Here is a 17,270-nt window from a genome sequence, read left to right on the forward strand (position 1 = left end):
AATCTGCTGCCATTCAGCAAGCAGACTGCACCTCTTCTAAAGCCTCTAAACTTCAGCATGGACTAGGTGTCTCACCTGGGTTTTCACAGCGTCTGCTCCATAGCACACAATCATATGGGCAATACGTTTACATAGAAACTGAACTGGAGGGCCAGGACAATGTCTAATTTATCTACAAATACCCTATATTTAAAAGAGTGCCTGGCAATTCACAGACACTTAGTAAATATTTGTTGAATGAATGGATGCACAAATGGAAACATTTTATAAGATAATACACAACAGGTTAATTACTCAAGACTTCTTACAACTCAAATTTATGTTCAAAGTCAGAAATAAAAAAATTATGAAATTAAAATTTACCCTTTTAAAACATCAATCTATCCATATGTTTCATCTCTGTTGAAACATCCTTGTCAAAGATACCATCATTTTATACCTAGACTACAGCAAGAAGTTTCTACTTTGATTTCCAGTATCTACATTTCTGACCTCTCTAATTCATTCTCTACCCAGCAAAGTAAGCTTTATAAAAAATAAATCAGATTATTTCACCCTTTTGTTTAAAATCATTAAATGGCTTCCCATTACTCTTTAAAGTCTATAATGGTGGCTAGTTGCTATAATGGCTTGGGCTCGAAGACCTTGTGTAACCAAGGCCCCGTCTACCTCAGCAAGCTCTCCAGGCACCGTTTTCTCCCTCAGTCTCTGTCCTTCATTCTCAGTGGCCTTCTTTCGGTTATCGAGGTATTCCTTGCTCCTTACAACATCAGGGTCTTTGCATACTCTGCGCCCAACCGAGAACTCTCTCTTTCTCATTCCTGCCATCCAGCTCATGATCAGGTTCAATGTCCTTTCTGTAGGAGACCTTTACCTGATACCACAGATGCTTTCATCATCTTGATAGTATTCATAAAAATTATAATAAATGCTAAGCTTTATGATCAACTGTTTTATGCCTGTTTTTCTTGCTAGAATATGAAGGCCATGAGGTCAAGGAGTTTATCTTCTTTGTTCACTGAATAGAACAGTGGCTGGCACATAGAAAGGGTTCAATAAATAATTTGTTGAGTTGAAAAAATGTGGGCAGGGCTGTGTGTGTCTTTTTCAATGCTGGGTCTCCAGAGCATAAAGTGTATCTGGCACACATCTAAGTACTGAACAAACATCTAAGAATCTGAATGAGCATCATTTGAGTTTGAATTAATACCTCTTCACCACGGCAATCTTACCTCCTTATCCTAACTCCTTATATGACACCAAACTGAGTTGAAAAAAAAAATAACCCATAACACTTGAAGATTTGAAAAGCATACCTTGAGAAATGCCCAGGCGATTTTCCGGAAGCCACATTCTTGGTTTTGAATTTCAGAGTTATTCTTAATTTCTTCCATGCTTAAGAAATCAAGAATCTGTAAGTAAGCATAAAAAATTATTTCACAGTATACTAGGTTATCTAAAATTTAATATTTTCTAATATTAATAAAATTTTAAAAACCCTCACTTAGAAGAAAAACATTTTTATCTCATCTCGCTCACTTTTAACTCACCCAGTTAGTAAGGTCTGTTTCTGATCACTTTATCTTTTATCAATAAATCTTTTAAGATTTATTTAAAACTCAAGACAAAGTATTATCTCAAATGTAGTCCTGGCAAAAATATACTAGGCATAGAATTCTTAGGCTTTGCTCATTTTTGAATGTATGAGCACAGACTTCAAAGACTTGTTTGTTTAATAAACTCATGGCCTTATCTGCAGGTTCCTCCTTGGATCAACTTCCTAAGTTGGGTATTTTCTCTTTAGATATATGTTTTTATTAGGCTTCTCAAAAGATTTTCTTTCATATCTCCATCTTGTCTGGATATTAAACTTCACGGATTTCCAACCAACCAGCCACATGTATTCTAGGTACTTGTCAAAGACTACCACTTTGAGCCTACTGGTGCTTATTAAAAGGTCTGCTGAGGTAACAAATCTATAGAAGACTACTTAAAAAATAATACATACTCCAATTTATTCCTATTTCTTATATACTTAAACTTGTCTTCAATGTAATACATTCCCAATGAAAAAAACACTGACAGTATAAGAAAAATACATAACAAAGTAAAAACAACTTGTAACCTAGACTCATAGCTGATGAACATTAACATCAAGTTTACAGGTATTTAAATCTTGTTCTATGTATTCCAACACTATTTTGCAAACTATTTTCATATAATATGTAGTGGATAGCCCAAGTCAATATATACATATGTATATCATCATGTAAATATCATAAGTTTAATAAAAATCATAATTTATTTAACCAAACCTCTTGCTAACTGAAGAGACCTATTTCCTTAAAATTTCTGCTGTTATAAACAGTGCTGAAATAAACATCCTTACATACACATCTTTGAGTACTTGACACTTATCCTTTAGAAGAAATACCAAAAGTTAGAATAACAGCTTTAAGGACTTCTGATGGATATTATCAAGTTATCCTCAAATTCTCACACCACTTTTTTGAATTACTAATCTACTAAAATAATAGCTGTGTGCTAAGTTTCTTCACCTGTGTCTGACTCTTTGTGACCCTATGGACTGTAGCCTGCCAGGCTCCTCTGTCCATGGGATTCTCTAGGCAAGAATACTGAAGTGAGTTGCCATGTCCTGCTTCAGGGGATCTTCCTGACCCAGGGATCGAACTCTGATCTCTTAAGTCTCCTGCACTGGCAGGCAGGTTCATTACCACTAGCTCTTGGGAAGCCCCAAAATAAAAACTTATATTTGTGCTATTAAAATATTAATTAAAACTTATGCTCTATTCAATTCATACCTCAAAGAAAAGGATGACTTTAGGGCTCTCCTCAAAATCTCGAAGCAAATAGGGAAAGTTTTCATTAAATATAATTTGTTCTTCCCACTCTGGAAGCCTTGATTTTAACTGTTTAAAATCATACGGCTGGGTCATGATAGGAAGAATATAATCCACATTCTCTTTTTCATAGTAAGACGAAACAGGCCGTTCACTGTTCAAAAAAGATACTGCTATTAACACGATTCTTTGTAATTTTGAGAAGGCAAGAAAAAAATAAAACTAGGGTGTTCAAGGTGAGGTGATCAGAAACAATAAATAGCCATGATACACAAGGAAAAAATATTTTATGTATCTAGAAAGCTACACATTTTATGAGGCTGAAAAGTAGTAGTATCTCAGTTCATTTTGCATTTACATACTCTCAAAGAATTATTTTATTATTTAAATATAAAGTGAGAGGTATGATTTGTCCTTCAGTATATAAAGCTAGAATAAAGTAACATCTTCAGAATATTAAATGAGTTTGTGGTAAGTTAGTACATTAGATTTAATAAACAAAATTTGAGCACAACAGGATTGTATGTACTTCAAGGTTTGTTATATTTTCTTTCTGTGCTCCAAGACAAATGAATAAGTGAATAACCTTTTGATAATTTTCTTGTTTCCAATTTCTGCCATTTTTCCAGGCAAATAATTTTTTTGAATTCTAGTACAGTCATTTATTATACTTTGTATTTGGGCCTTAAGCATGTATTAGCTACAAAATTAATACTAGGAAAAATTAAACTCAAGACATCTGCCTCACCTGAGGGACAGACAATACATTACATTCAAAAGAAAATATATATGAAAATATGAGGTTAGACAACTAAAGGATTTACAGTGTAACATGAGACGACTTACAATGTAACCTAAATATCATAAATTAGTCATTAAGCTTTAGAGAAACTCTCTCAACTCCCCTCTACTTAAAATTAATTACTCAATTAGCACAGTCACTTCATTTCTTCTATAAAACATATTGATCAATATCAATAGTTGAAGAACACCTACAATTAGTATGAAAATTGAAAGCGACAGTCAGTCAGTCAGTCGTATCTGACTCTTTGCAACCCCATGGACTATACATACAGTCCAGGGAATTCTCCAGGCCAGAATACCAGAGTGGATAGTCTTTCCCTTCTCCAGGGGAATCTTCCCAACCCAGGGATTGAACCCAGGTTTCCCGCCATTGCAGGTAGATTCTTTACCATCTGAGCCACAAGGGAAGTCCAAGAATACTGGTGTGGATAGTCTTTCCCTTCTCCAGTGGATCTTCCCGACCCAGGGATTGAACCTGGGGCCTCCTGCACTGTAGGAGGATTCCTTACCAACTAAGCTATCAGGGAATGACCGTCAGTGGTAGAAAAAGGACTTCTACTGTAGACAGTTTCAATTTCAAGGACTGCCTGTACAATTAAAAAAATTACCTATCATCTTTCTTGACATATTGACCAGTATTCTCATCAACCACATGAATTTTGACCATTGGGTGAGAAATCATAAAATCTGACTTAAGACGATCAGTTCGGTGAATGTAAACTCCCAGGACAAGGTCATCATCAAGCAAACATTTGGGATAAACTGGACTATCACGGCTTGTTATTTCATGAACACCATCACCATCAGTATCTTCATTATCATCTGAAACCACATGCATGGAAGAAAATCGATGTTATCAATGTGATAATTAATTGTTCCCATAACAATATACTCAACTAAACACTGAATTTACAGATAATCTAATGCTTATGATCCATACTTATTTATCTCTGTTCACAAAGACACTTCAAGGAAAAACAAAGAAAAAGCCAAACAATAGCAGACTATGCTCTGACAGTAAATGCTTTATTTACTAAATGCATTAAAATAGGGTGAGGTATCTTTCTTTGTTTTCCCTAACAAGGACCAACAAGACAGAAAGAAAAAAATGAGAGCCAAAGACAAAAAAGTAATTTTATCTAGGTATTTTCTAAGTGGAACATGTATCACTCAAATTGTTTATAACTACAATTTCTGTTTCTGGGTAGAATGCAGCAGGAATGTTGCAGGTCAATGTTTCTGATAAAAAACAACTTGAAAAAGCCAAATAAATTGCAAAACCTTATATTTAAAGGCATCAGAAAAGTACAAAAACAATGGACAGTAGATGGACTTAAAGTCCAGAGAGGGAGAATCAATCTGGGGTAAGCTGATAGACTGGCAGCTGTTTCAGTGTCTGGGGACACTTTCTGATCAGGATATGAGAAGAGGACAAAGGCAGAAGTTCACCACTAGGAGAAAGAGTAACCAGAAAAATTTTCAGTCGTTGTGCGGGGTTAAGTGATAAAAGTGGCCTCAAACACATGGCCAGTGGGAGAGGCTAAAGAGGAGTGAAACCTGCCAGTCTTGTTTTAGCAAACAAGGACTCACCAGAGGGAAGGGCCTGAAACAAAGCAGGCAAAGAGGAAGCCCTGGAGGGCATGGTGATTTTATGCCTACAGCCACTTTTCACCTGGGGTCACTTACCAATTCTGGGCATATCTAGAGGTTGAGAATCCAGGCATGGCCCCTGGCAGAAGGCCCCTACGGGGGGACAGAGAAGCCAGCAGAGATTCTGGTGTTCACATGGAGCTGGAGTGACAAAACCAGGAGACTTGAGAGGCCTCAGCCACATGGCCAGGCTCTCCCTCACGACATTTGCCAAAATTTGAAGTTGTACGGGGCAGAAGGCTAAAGGGCTAAGCTGAAAACCTCTGAAAGGCAAAGCTGACTCTCCCCAAGTTCTCAAGGGCTAACAAGGCAAATATCTGCACGGCTCTCAATTTGAAACACCTGGAAGGCCACATCCTGGGAACTGGGCAAATAGAGACAGGGTCCTACCAACACTACGACACAGATCTGACTTAGCTTAGATTAGTTGCAATTAGTTGTCCGCTCTGTCTGCCTAAGAGTGGAAAGAGAAAACCCTCTCTAGTGGAAGATGCAACTCTGGAATTCTACATACAATGTCCAGCATATAAAAAAAAGTTACTAGACATAAAAGACACAAGACTATATGACCAATATCCAAGAGAAAATACAGAAAACAGAAGCAGACCTACAGATGATATGTACTGGAGTTAGCGCACAAGAACTTTAAATAATAATGATTAATATTCAAGAAAAAAAGGAAAGAAGGACAAAATAATTTTTAAAAATGGAGACTTTCTACAGAGAATTGAAATTGATTAAAAAAAAAAAACAGGCATTATGGAACTGAAAAATATATCACCTGAAATTAGGAATTCAATGGATGTATCTAAAAGCATATGGGATGCAGAAGAAAAATCATTATAAATATCCAAACCAAAGCATAATGAAAAAAAAAAGAACTTCAGGGAAAAATCATAAGAAACATGTGGACAAACTCAAAAGAGTTTGTGAAGTTATAAATATCTAGAAAAACAGGAGAGGATGATAAAGAAGCCATATTCAAAGCAATAATGAGTAAGAATTTTCCACAAGTGATCAGATCAGATCAGATCAGTCGATCAGTCGCGTCCAACTCTTTGCGACCCCATGAATCGCAGCACGCCAGGCCTCCTTGTCCAGCACCAACTCCCGGAGTTCACTGAGACTCACGTCCATCGAGTCAGTGATGCCATCCAGCCATCTCATCCTCTGTCGTCCCCTTCTCCTCTTGCCCCCAATCCTTCCAGCATCAGAGTCTTTTCCAATGAGTCAACTCTTCGCATGAGGCGACCAAAGTACTGGAGTTTCAGCTTTAGCATTATTCCTTCCAAAGAAATCCCAGGGCTGACCTCCTTCAGAATGGACTGGTTGGATCTCCTTGCAGTCCAAGGGACTCTCAAGAGTCTTCTCCAACACCACAGTTCAAAAGCATCAATTCTTCGGCGCTCAGCCTTCTTCACAGTCCAACTGTCACATCCATACATGACCACAGGAAAAACCATAGCCTTGACTAGACGAACCTTTGTTGGCAAAGTAATGTCTCTGCTTTTGAATATGCTATCTAGGTTGGTCATAACTTTCCTTCCAAGGAGTAAGAGTCTTTTAATTTCATGGCTGCAGTCACCATCTGCAGTGATTTTGGAGCCCAGAAAAATAAAGTCTGACACTGTTTCCACTTTTTACCCCATCTATTTCCCATGAAGTGATGGGACCGGATGCCATGATCTTTGTTTTCTGAATGTTGAGCTTTAAGCCAACTTTTTCACTCTCCTCTTTCACTTTCATCAAGAGGCTTTTGAGTTCCTCTTCACTTTCTGCCATAAGGGTGGTGTCATCTGCATATCTGAGGTTATTGATATTCCTCCTGGCAATCTTGATTCCAGCTTGTGTTTCTTCCAGTCCAGCGTTTCTCATGATGTACTCTGCATAGAAGTTAAATAAACAGGGTGACAACATACAGCCTTGACGAACTCCTTTTCCTATTTGGAACCAGTCTGTTGTTCCATGTCCAGTTCTAACTGTTGCTTCCTGACCTGCATACAAATTTCTCAAGAGGCAGATCAGGTGGTCTGGTATTCCCACCTTTCAGAATTTTCCACAGTTTATTGTGATCCACACAGTCAAAGGCTTTGGCACAGTCAATAAAGCAGAAATAGATACTTTTCTGGAACTCTCTTGCTTTTTCCATGATCCAGCAGATGTTCTCTGGTTCCTCTGCCTTTTCCAAAACCAGGTTGAACATCAGGAAGTTCACGGTTCACGTATTGCTGAAGCCTGGCTTGGAGAATTTTGAGCATTACTTTACTAGCATGTGAGATGAGTGCAATTGTGTGGTAGTTTGAGCATTCTTTGGCATTGCCGTTCCTTGGGATTGGAATGAAAACTGACCTTTTCCAGACCTATGGCCACTGCTGAGTTTTCCAAATCTGCTGGCATATTGAGTGCAGCACTTTCACAGCATCATCTTTCAGGATTTGGAAAGCTCAACTGAAATTCCATCACCTCCACTAGCTTTGTTCGTAGCGATGCTTTCTAAGGCCCACTTGACTTCACATTCCAGGATGTCTGGCTCTAGGTCAGTGATATCCACAAGTGATAAATGATATCAATCAGTAAACTCTAAGCAGGGTAGCTTCCAACAAAGCTATACTTAGGCACAGCATGATAAAATACTGAACCAAAGATAAACAGAAAATCTAAAGAGCAGGCAAAGGGGGAAAAAGACAACAGACCCTTCAAAGGCACAGAAATAAGATTAAAGTTGGGATTAAAAAATGATGGAGCCCAGAAGACAAGTGTATTAATACAACTTCCTGCAACCTAAAATTATATATTAACAAACATGCTTCAAAAATGAAGGTAAAGGCATTTTTAACACAACAAAATCTGAGTAAATTAGCTGGCCTGCACTGAAAGAAAGAATAAACTGAATTCTTAGCACAGATAAAAAATGAAAAAAAAAAAAAAGGAAATTTGGGAATAAATATAAATTAATATCAACTGTACAAAATGGTAATTGTAAAATCTGTGAAGTTTAAAATACATGCAGCCCTAAGATACATGATGAGAAAATAGAAGGCAGGAGGGAGACAGATGCAGAGAAACTACCTGACAAGATTCAAATGGAGTCAAACTATTCAGTCAAACTGTTTTAGAATAGTATATTGGAGAAGTATATTCTGTTAGAGAGTTAATTTGTATTAGACCATAAGTCAAGAATAAACTTACTGCTCTCAGAGCACGAGCAAAAAAAAAAAAAATAGTAGAAGAATGTATAATTAATAAGTTAATAGAAGGAGCACATCTTTAAAAGTGACCTCAACAACTCAAAAGAAGCCAAGGAGAATAAGGAACATAAAACACTTAGATGGTACAGAAAAACTAACAGTGAGATGATGAACATAAGGACACAGATCATAAACAAGAAGATACCCGGGAGTGGGGCACAAGAACACTTCACGTTTTCTGGGGACCTGTCCCTAAGGAGGTCACTGCCTGAGGGCTGAGATCCCACATGTGCCGGAGTAGGGGAAGAAAACCAGTGAAGGCAAAAAAGAAAGGTACATGGACACAAAGTGGCTCAAACAAAGGCTGTGCAAGGCAGCACAGGCAGGGAGCCTCGGGGACACGGAGGCAGAAGAGTAAGAGTACTGTCTGGCCCCACCTAGACCTGGAGACCGTGGACCAAGCAGAGGTTTAAAGGCTGTCCCCTTCAACCAGGTTGGCACCACTTAGGGGCACACTGTGTGTGGAAGACGATGGAGAAATGAGGAAAGGTAACAGTGTTCTATGCAAACTCAAACCGTAATGGAGAATGAACCATTAGAGATTAAAAAGGACACTGTATATTGATTACTATAGACCGAATGCTTATGTCTCCCCCAAATTCACATGCTGAGATCCTAACCTTCAATGTGATAGTATTAAGAGGTTGGGCCTTTGGAAGATGATTAGATTATGAGGGTAGAGCCTTCATGAATGGGACTAGTGCCCTTATAAAACAGAACCCAGAAAAACCTCTTGCCCCTTCCACATTGAATCTGCAAGCACCGTGATCTTGGACTTCCCAGCCTCCAGAACCATGAGTTATAAGTATTTACAATTTAAGGCATCCAGTCATGGTATTTTGTTGTAGCAGCTTGAATGGACTATGACAATGACAAAAGTGTCAATTGGATAGGAAGATAAAGCAATCCTAAGCATGTATATATTCAACAACAAAGCTCCAAAATATGCAAAGAGAAAAATGACACAAACAAAAACAGAAATGCAAAAGAATACTAGAAACTTTAATACTCATCGAATAGCTGATAGAATAAGCAGACCAAAAAAAAAAAAAATCAGGAAGATGAGAATACAACAAACTTGATCTGACATACATAGGACACCACCATACCCAGTGACATCAGAATTCACATTCTTTTCACGTGCACGTGGCATATTTACCAAACTCATCCCAAGGTGGTCATAAGACAGCCTAAATAAATTCAAGAGACTGAAATAATTCACAATATGTTCTCTGACAACAATGGAAGATAAAACCCAAAACAAAAAGATAACTAGAAACTGCTGCCTGAAACTAAACAAAACACTTCTAAATAATGAGTGATCAAAGGAGAAATTTAAATGGAAATTAAGAAATTTAAATGGAAATTAAGAAATACTTTTATGGAATGATATAGAACATATCAAAAATTTGTGGGATGCAGATAAAGTAGTGCTTGCTGCTGCTGCTGCTGCTGCTAAGTCACTTCAGTTGTGTCTGACTCTGTGCGACCCCATAGACGGCCTCCCACATGGCTTCCCTGTCCCTGAGATTCTCTAGGCAAGAATATTGGAGTGGGTTGCCATTTCCTTCTCCAATGCATGAAACTGAAAATTCAAAGCGAAGTCGCCAAGTCGAGTACAACTCTTAGTGACCCCATGGACTACAGCCTCCCAGGCTTCTCCGCCCATGGGATTTTCCAGGCAAGAGTACTGGAGTGAGGTGCCACTGCCTTCTCTGAAAGTAGTGCTTAGATGGTCATTTAATATTATTAGAAGCAAAGTGAAAGTGAAGTGAAGTCGCTCAGTCGTGTCCGACTCTTTGCGACCCCATGGACTGTAGCCTACCAAGCTCCTCTGTCCATGGGATTTTCCAGGCAATAGCACTGGAGTGGATTGCCATTTCCTTCTCCAATTAGAAGCAAAGGATGACTTAAATCTTATAAAATCCTCCTTATAAAGTTAGAAATCAACAGCAAATCAAACCCAAAGAAACTTATAAAAGGAAATAATATAGACAGAAGAAATCACTAAAATTATATACAAATCTATGACAGAATAAAAACAAAAACCAACAAAAGGTTGGTCCTTTAAAAATATTTATAAATTGAAAATGCTGAGATTGATGAAGAAATCAAGGGAAATCCAATTACCAGTATCAAGGGGTACCCTTTCAGATGCCATAGACATACAAAATTTGAAAATCCATATTAAATGGACAAATTCCTCAAAAAATACAGTCTATCAAAGCTGACAGAAGAAACAGAAAATATGAAGAATCTGATATTTATTAAAGAAACTAAATCTGATTTAAAATTCTTCCCAGAAAGAAAATCGTAGCCTAAGAACGTTTATTAGCAAATTCTTCCAAACATTTAAGGAAGAAATAACACCAGTTTATACAAATACAGAGAACTGAAAAAGGAAATATTTCCCAATTACTTTTAAGACCACCAAAACTTTGATGTTAATTCCGGGTATTTCAACAACAGAGAAGTACAAACAAATCTCTCTCGTGAACACAGGTACAAAAATTCTTAACAAAGTATCAGCAAATCAAATCCAGTAATACATTAAAAAAAAAAAAAAAAAAGCTAATACAGCATAACAAAGTAGGTGCCTCTACCATCTCTGCCAGGAATACAAAGATTGCTTAATAATCAAATTATCACATTAATAGAAAAAAGGGTAAAATTAATATGATTATTTTAACAGATGCAGAAAAAGCATTTGATAAAATTCAATATCTATGAATGGTTAAAAGAAAAAAAAACTATTAGCCAATTAGGAATAATCCAATAAGGGTATTCACAAAAAAGTCTGTAACAAAGTCTCACTCAATGGTAAAATAATGGATGCTCTCCCCTAAGGATGGCAGCTAGAGAAGAGTATTTGTTATTACCGCTTCTATTTAACACTATAATCAAAATTCTAGGCAGTGTATCAAGGTAAAAATAAGGAATAAGACATAAGAATTAAAAAAGAAGCAATAAAACTATCATTATTAACAGCAACATCTATTATAAAGCTATTGTAGCTAAGACATAATAATGATGTTAGCGTAAACCATCTAAGAATGGAGATTAGTGAGACTGATCAACTTACACAGCCACCTTATTCATGATAAAAGTGACACTGAAATGCAGGGGCAAAGATGCTCTCTTCAGCAAATGGTATTAGGTCAAGTACATATGCATATATGAGAAAATAATGGGTCTGGACCACTACCTATCCCCATACATAAAAATCTATTCCAGGTAAACTGCAAATCTAAAAGTGAAAACTGAAACAAAAGTCTTTTTGAAAATTATATATAGAGAAACACCTTCAGGACTTGGGAAAGATTTCTTATATCACAGCACTTAAAATCAAAGGGAAAAACATGGAATACATTGGGCTATATAAAATCCTTAAATTTTGTTTTACCAAAGATATCAATACCAGTAGGAGAAAAATAATAAAACCCAGAGAGAGAAGATATTTGTGATATACATATATATGGCAAATATATTCTTATATATATATATATGAAAAATTGTTATCTAGTTATATAAAACATTCACAATTAGAAAAAGGCAGATAATTCCATTTCTTAAAAAATTATACAAAAGACTTGAACAAACTTACCATGAAGGAATCCAAGTAGGCAATAAACATGAATAAGATGCTCAACTGCATTAGTTACCACGGAAATCAAATCAAAGTCAAAATGGAATAATCACCAAACACTTATAAGAATGACTAAAATTTTACAATACTGACAATATAAATATTAGTGAAGATGTAGAGCAATGGAAACTCAAATATGGCTAGTATCTACTGATAACCCAAGTGTGGAAAATGAGAAGTATCTGTTAAAGTGAAAAATACATATACTCTATGGCATAGAAACTCTACTCTACTCTATGTCCAGCAATAACAAAATATGTATACACATGCTGATTAAAAAATGTGACCAGAATGTTCATTATAGCTTTATTTATAATTGTTTAATACTAGCAACACCTCAAATGTTAATCAATAAGAATAGGTAATTAATTGTGGTATATTCACACAATGGATATCTAAGTACAAAAACAGGACTCATGATGCATAAGCTCAAGTGCATGCAATAACAGTATAAACCTCACACAAGATAATCTGGAGCAAAAAAAGCCACAAGCAAAGAGCATAGTATTTATAATTCTAAACATTTATCTTAAAATAGAAAAACAGGGAAAATTAACTTTGTGTTAGATGTTAAAATAGTACTCACTCCTGTAGGACAATGAACTAGAAGGGAATTAGTGGGGGGCTTCTGAGTGCTAATGATCTGGTTCTTGATTTGGATGATGACTTTATAGACATGTCCAGTTTGTGAAAGTTAACTAAGTAGCATACACATAATACGTACACTTTTCTTTTTAAAAAATTAATTACTGGAGCCACAAAACACCATAAACAGCATGAATAAGCACCATAAAATCTAAAATTGCCCATTTTTTAATCACAATTTTTGGCCAAATAAATGGAAATTGAAAAGAAAAAAAAAAGAAAATGTAAGAAGCAGAAAAAAGTCAAGAATAAGTAATGAAAAATAAGATAAAAGAAATGAGCAGAAAGGAATGTAGAAAGCAAGAGGTGAAATAAAAAGTGGGCAGGAAGAAGCTGAATTACGAGAAACCGTGAAGATAGCAAGTTTGACAGAGGGATGCAACTTAAACATCTGAAATATTTATTGGCTGTTGCCCATTTACAGTTTTCAATGCTGTCTTAATTATTTAGGGGCAATAACATACAGAAGAAATCTGTGTCACAATAGCAACTACATTACTAATGATGACTCAAGTAAGACAAACTCATCACAGAGACCCACAGTTATAAATAAATGAATGTTACAATCTAGACAAATCTAAGTATCAAATATTCTGTATTGGATTATTTTTTCAATTATACCATTCGGGACTAGATTTTCTTTAGTTTTAAGGACTAAAGTCCCTGAATCAAATTATGCCTACCAAGGCACACATTTTTCATTTAATTTGGATAACAAACCTGTTTTAGCCTTCTTTTTCTTTTTTTTCAGTTTGGATTTTGAGTCATCTTGCATGTTGTCTTCTACATTTTGTTCCTTTGAGCTCACTTCATCATCTTGATGAGTATCTGAAGTAACTGCTCCAACTGGAGATTCTTTCTTTTGTTCACCTTCAACTGGGTCATCAGAGATGATCGATGTACTGCAAATATAATCTAAGTTCAAGCCGCTGGAAATGTACCATTATTATTATTACCCTGCAGCAAAGTTAACAGCAACTAGAGGCAAGGATAATCCTAAAATCAGTATTATTTTCTGCTGGGAGATACATATATTTTCTTACACACTAAACTGGTTAGCTGTCAAACTAAGTATTATGTGTACTAATTTACCCTTGGTGATGTTATATATCCCATGAGCCAAATTAAACTCATCTCTAAACTCCTGGGGAAAACGAATTGTATTTTATGATCAATGGATCTGTTTTTACTTGGGACTGATAAAATCATCCTTACTCTACTGCCAAGTAAATGAATAATGAACAAATCTCTAGATTATTTAAAAGCAAAAAAAAAAAGTGTTCTAATTTTGTTTGTTTTGTTTTCAAGAGGCTTCAGATATCCAACTTTTGATTTCCAGGTAAAAATTAATTGCTTATGTTTTCCAGTGGCTTATGTGCCACTGTGTTTTCAGAAGACTAACATTAAAATTAAAATCTGCATCACATGAACTATTAATACTAAATGGTAAAGGGTAGCAGCCTAGAAGCACACTGAGTTGTAAGGAGAAATCAGCCTATTAATGTTTGTGACTTACCAACTAAAAAAGGAATCTGCATCTAATAAAAAATTGACTTCCAATATATTTAGTCATATTTCAAAAAGGGGGTGAGAAATAAAGAGTAAAAAAATATTTCAAAGCAGTCATTCTAGAAAGTCATGTTATTCTATCTCATCATCAAATACTGTTATTTAAAGAGAACAGTTACCCTTTGCATGTCTTTGTCATGTAAAGCATGGTTTTGTTTAAAATTCATAAACTGATCTTACTAAGAGTATGACTTACAGTTCATAACAGATACGGTAACTGTGTGAAGAAATAAGATTTATGGTGTACTGTGGTAAGCAGTCTTTAAGGTGGCCTTCAATGATCCATGCCTCCTAATACTCATGTTGTTGTTTAGTCACCAAAGCATGTCTGACTCTTTGTGACCCCATGGACTGTCGCGCACCAGGTTCCTCTGTGCATGGGATTTTTCAGGCAAGAATACTGGAGTGGGTTGCCATTTCCTCCTCCAGAGGATCTTCCCAATCCAGGGATCAAACCTGCGCCTCCTGCATTGGGAGGTGGATTCTTTACCACTGAGCCACCAGGGAAGCTCCCTGATACTCATATCTTTGTGTAATCCTTTCTCTTTATTGTGGACTAGACCAAGTGACTTACTTCTTATAGACAGATTATGATAAAAGTAATTGGTACCACTTCTATGATTAGGTTCCCAAAGGACTGTGACTTTGGTCTCGCTTTTTCTCTTTCAGAGCCCTTGCTGAGTAGCCCATGTAAAGAGGTTCACGTGGTAAGGACCTGACGTCTTTGGCCAAAAGCCAGTCAGGATCTGAAACCTGCTAATGGCCACGTGAGTGAGTTTAGCAGTGGATCATCCATATCTTCCAACTGGCATGTCACTTGGCAGATCCTCCCCTAGCCAAGCCTTGAGATGACTACAGCCCGGCTGACATCCTGATTGTAGCCTGTGAGAGGCCCTGAGTTAGAGACACCCACTACGCCACTCAGATTCCTGAGCCATAGAAACTGGGAGACAATATATGTTTGTTGTTCTGAGCTGTTAAAGCCTGGGGTAACTTTTAATGCATGTGCCTGTTAGCAACTCTGTTTGCCCTCTCTTCGTTACAACTGGTTGTCTAGCTTTTAATAAGAGGGGAACTATTTTTAGATGAGGACATTGAAGGAAACTGACCCTGAATATCAGAGAATAGTCAAATACAGACTGTTTCCATCTCAAGTTGTTTATCCAGATGTAGATTACAAAAAACAAACTTACAGTAGTTAAAAGATAGTTTTTACCTTGTTTACCCCAAGGAGAGACAATAAATAAGAATCTACTCACCGAAGTTCACATTGTGTATGTAAGCATATACATGTAAGTACTGTATATAAAAAAAGGCTAAAGGAATACCAAATTGCTAACAGGGATTATCTCTGGATAGGTGGATTACTTATGTTTTCCTTTTTGTGTCTGTATGTTCTACAGTGAATAAATATTATTTGTAAAATAAGGGGAAAATGTTTTTATATATCTAAACAAGTATTTATAACTAAATAAAGGATGTAATTATGCAAAATAGGATGATAGTACTATTCTTGACAGAGTTGTCATAAGGGGAAAAGCACATATTCCTTGTAAAGCATTAAGCACATAAGAAGGGGCCACATAAAGGTTAGCTGTTATTATTGTACTGCCCATGTGTCCAAAAGAGGCTTCCCAGGTGGCACAGTAGTAAAGAATCCGTCTGCCAATGTAGAAGATGCCAGAGATACAGATTCAATTCCAGGGTCAGGAAGATCTGGAGTAGGAAATGGCAACCCACTCCAGTATTCTTGCCTGGGAAACTCCATGGACAGAGGAGCCTGGCAGACTAGAGTCCATGGGGTCTCTAAGACTCGGACATGACTGAGCAATTGAGCATGCACAGTACATATGTCCAAAAGGAGGACTAAACATTTTCTTTCTGAAACTGTAATAGGGAAGAACCTTTTGTATTCCATTACATGTTAATCACTAAAGGATGCTGCCTGTGAGCTTAAATTAGACATAATGGCCCGACTGTGGGAATCCTGCTTCCAAAGCAATGAGCATTAAGCTAAAATACCTTTGTTTAGCTCATGGAAACATCTTGACCAGGTCCATTTGTGAGTGACTGCAGGGAGAAAGAAGTTAACACACCCCCTCTGGAGGCTGATGGGAACCAGGAAGTGTTTGATTTTACTCCCTCCCCTTTTAGTATAAAAGGAGCCTGAATTTTAATTCAGGCAAGATGGTTCTTTGCGGGGTACGAGTCAACTGTTTTCTCAGTTTGCTGGTTTTCCAAATAAAGCAATTATTCCTTGCCCCAACAACTTGTCTACCAATTATTGGCCTGTCGTGCAGTGAGCAGTACAAGCTTAAGCTTGGGAACAAATTTTGGTGAAGCCAGCCAGGAGCCTCGTAGCTGCCAAGACCACCTGTCCTGAGGATCTGATCTCAAAAACTCCCTTCAGTGGCACTGGCTGCCCCAATACCTGGCAACTGGAGCAAGGAACCAACATTTGGGAGCTGACGGGCTCCACATGGTAGGGTAAGTCGCTCCAGTGTGCACAGCCAGGAACTTCATTTCCTCCCCACCTTGGGGCTTTTTTTCCCTCAGGAATAAGTCAATTTATTTTGTGGGGTATTCCACTGGGGAGAGGAAAGAACTGTAGGCCTTCTACCTGATCTGTGAATTGGTTTTTTGGTTTCTTTGGATGCTAGCATTTGTTTGTGTTTTGTTTGTCTTGGAAAAGAAGGAATGTTTCATCTATCCCTAAACAAAGTCCTCTGAAGTGCATTTTGCGTAAGGGATCCTATTACAGCTCTGAACCCATGGGTGAAAGGAAAATGATATCCTACTGTAACAATGTGTGGCCACGGTTGCTCTTAAGATCTTCATCTTGGGACC

At 37.0% G+C, this 17,270-nt stretch overlaps 1 protein-coding gene across 14 annotated transcripts in view; it reads right to left on the minus strand.

The window, feature by feature from the left end:
* Positions 1-17,270, minus strand: part of AHI1 (Abelson helper integration site 1) — a 219,379-nt gene that overhangs the window by 177,363 nt on the left and 24,746 nt on the right. For all 14 annotated transcript variants that reach the window (XR_009495858.1, XM_059889903.1, XM_005210982.5 and 11 more), the window contains 4 exons: positions 13,575-13,756; positions 4,274-4,487; positions 2,823-3,015; positions 1,317-1,412 (listed from right to left, as the gene is read on the minus strand). Coding sequence is in view for 13 of the 14 variants with exons in the window: in XM_059889903.1 (XP_059745886.1) it covers positions 1,317-1,412; positions 2,823-3,015; positions 4,274-4,487; positions 13,575-13,756 (685 nt within the window). In the remaining variant the exon portion in view is untranslated. The remainder of the gene's footprint in view (positions 1-1,316; positions 1,413-2,822; positions 3,016-4,273; positions 4,488-13,574; positions 13,757-17,270) is intronic.

The sequence above is a fragment of the Bos taurus genome, chromosome 9 (genome assembly GCF_002263795.3).
Source record: "Bos taurus isolate L1 Dominette 01449 registration number 42190680 breed Hereford chromosome 9, ARS-UCD2.0, whole genome shotgun sequence".
NCBI lineage: Eukaryota > Metazoa > Chordata > Mammalia > Artiodactyla > Bovidae > Bos > Bos taurus.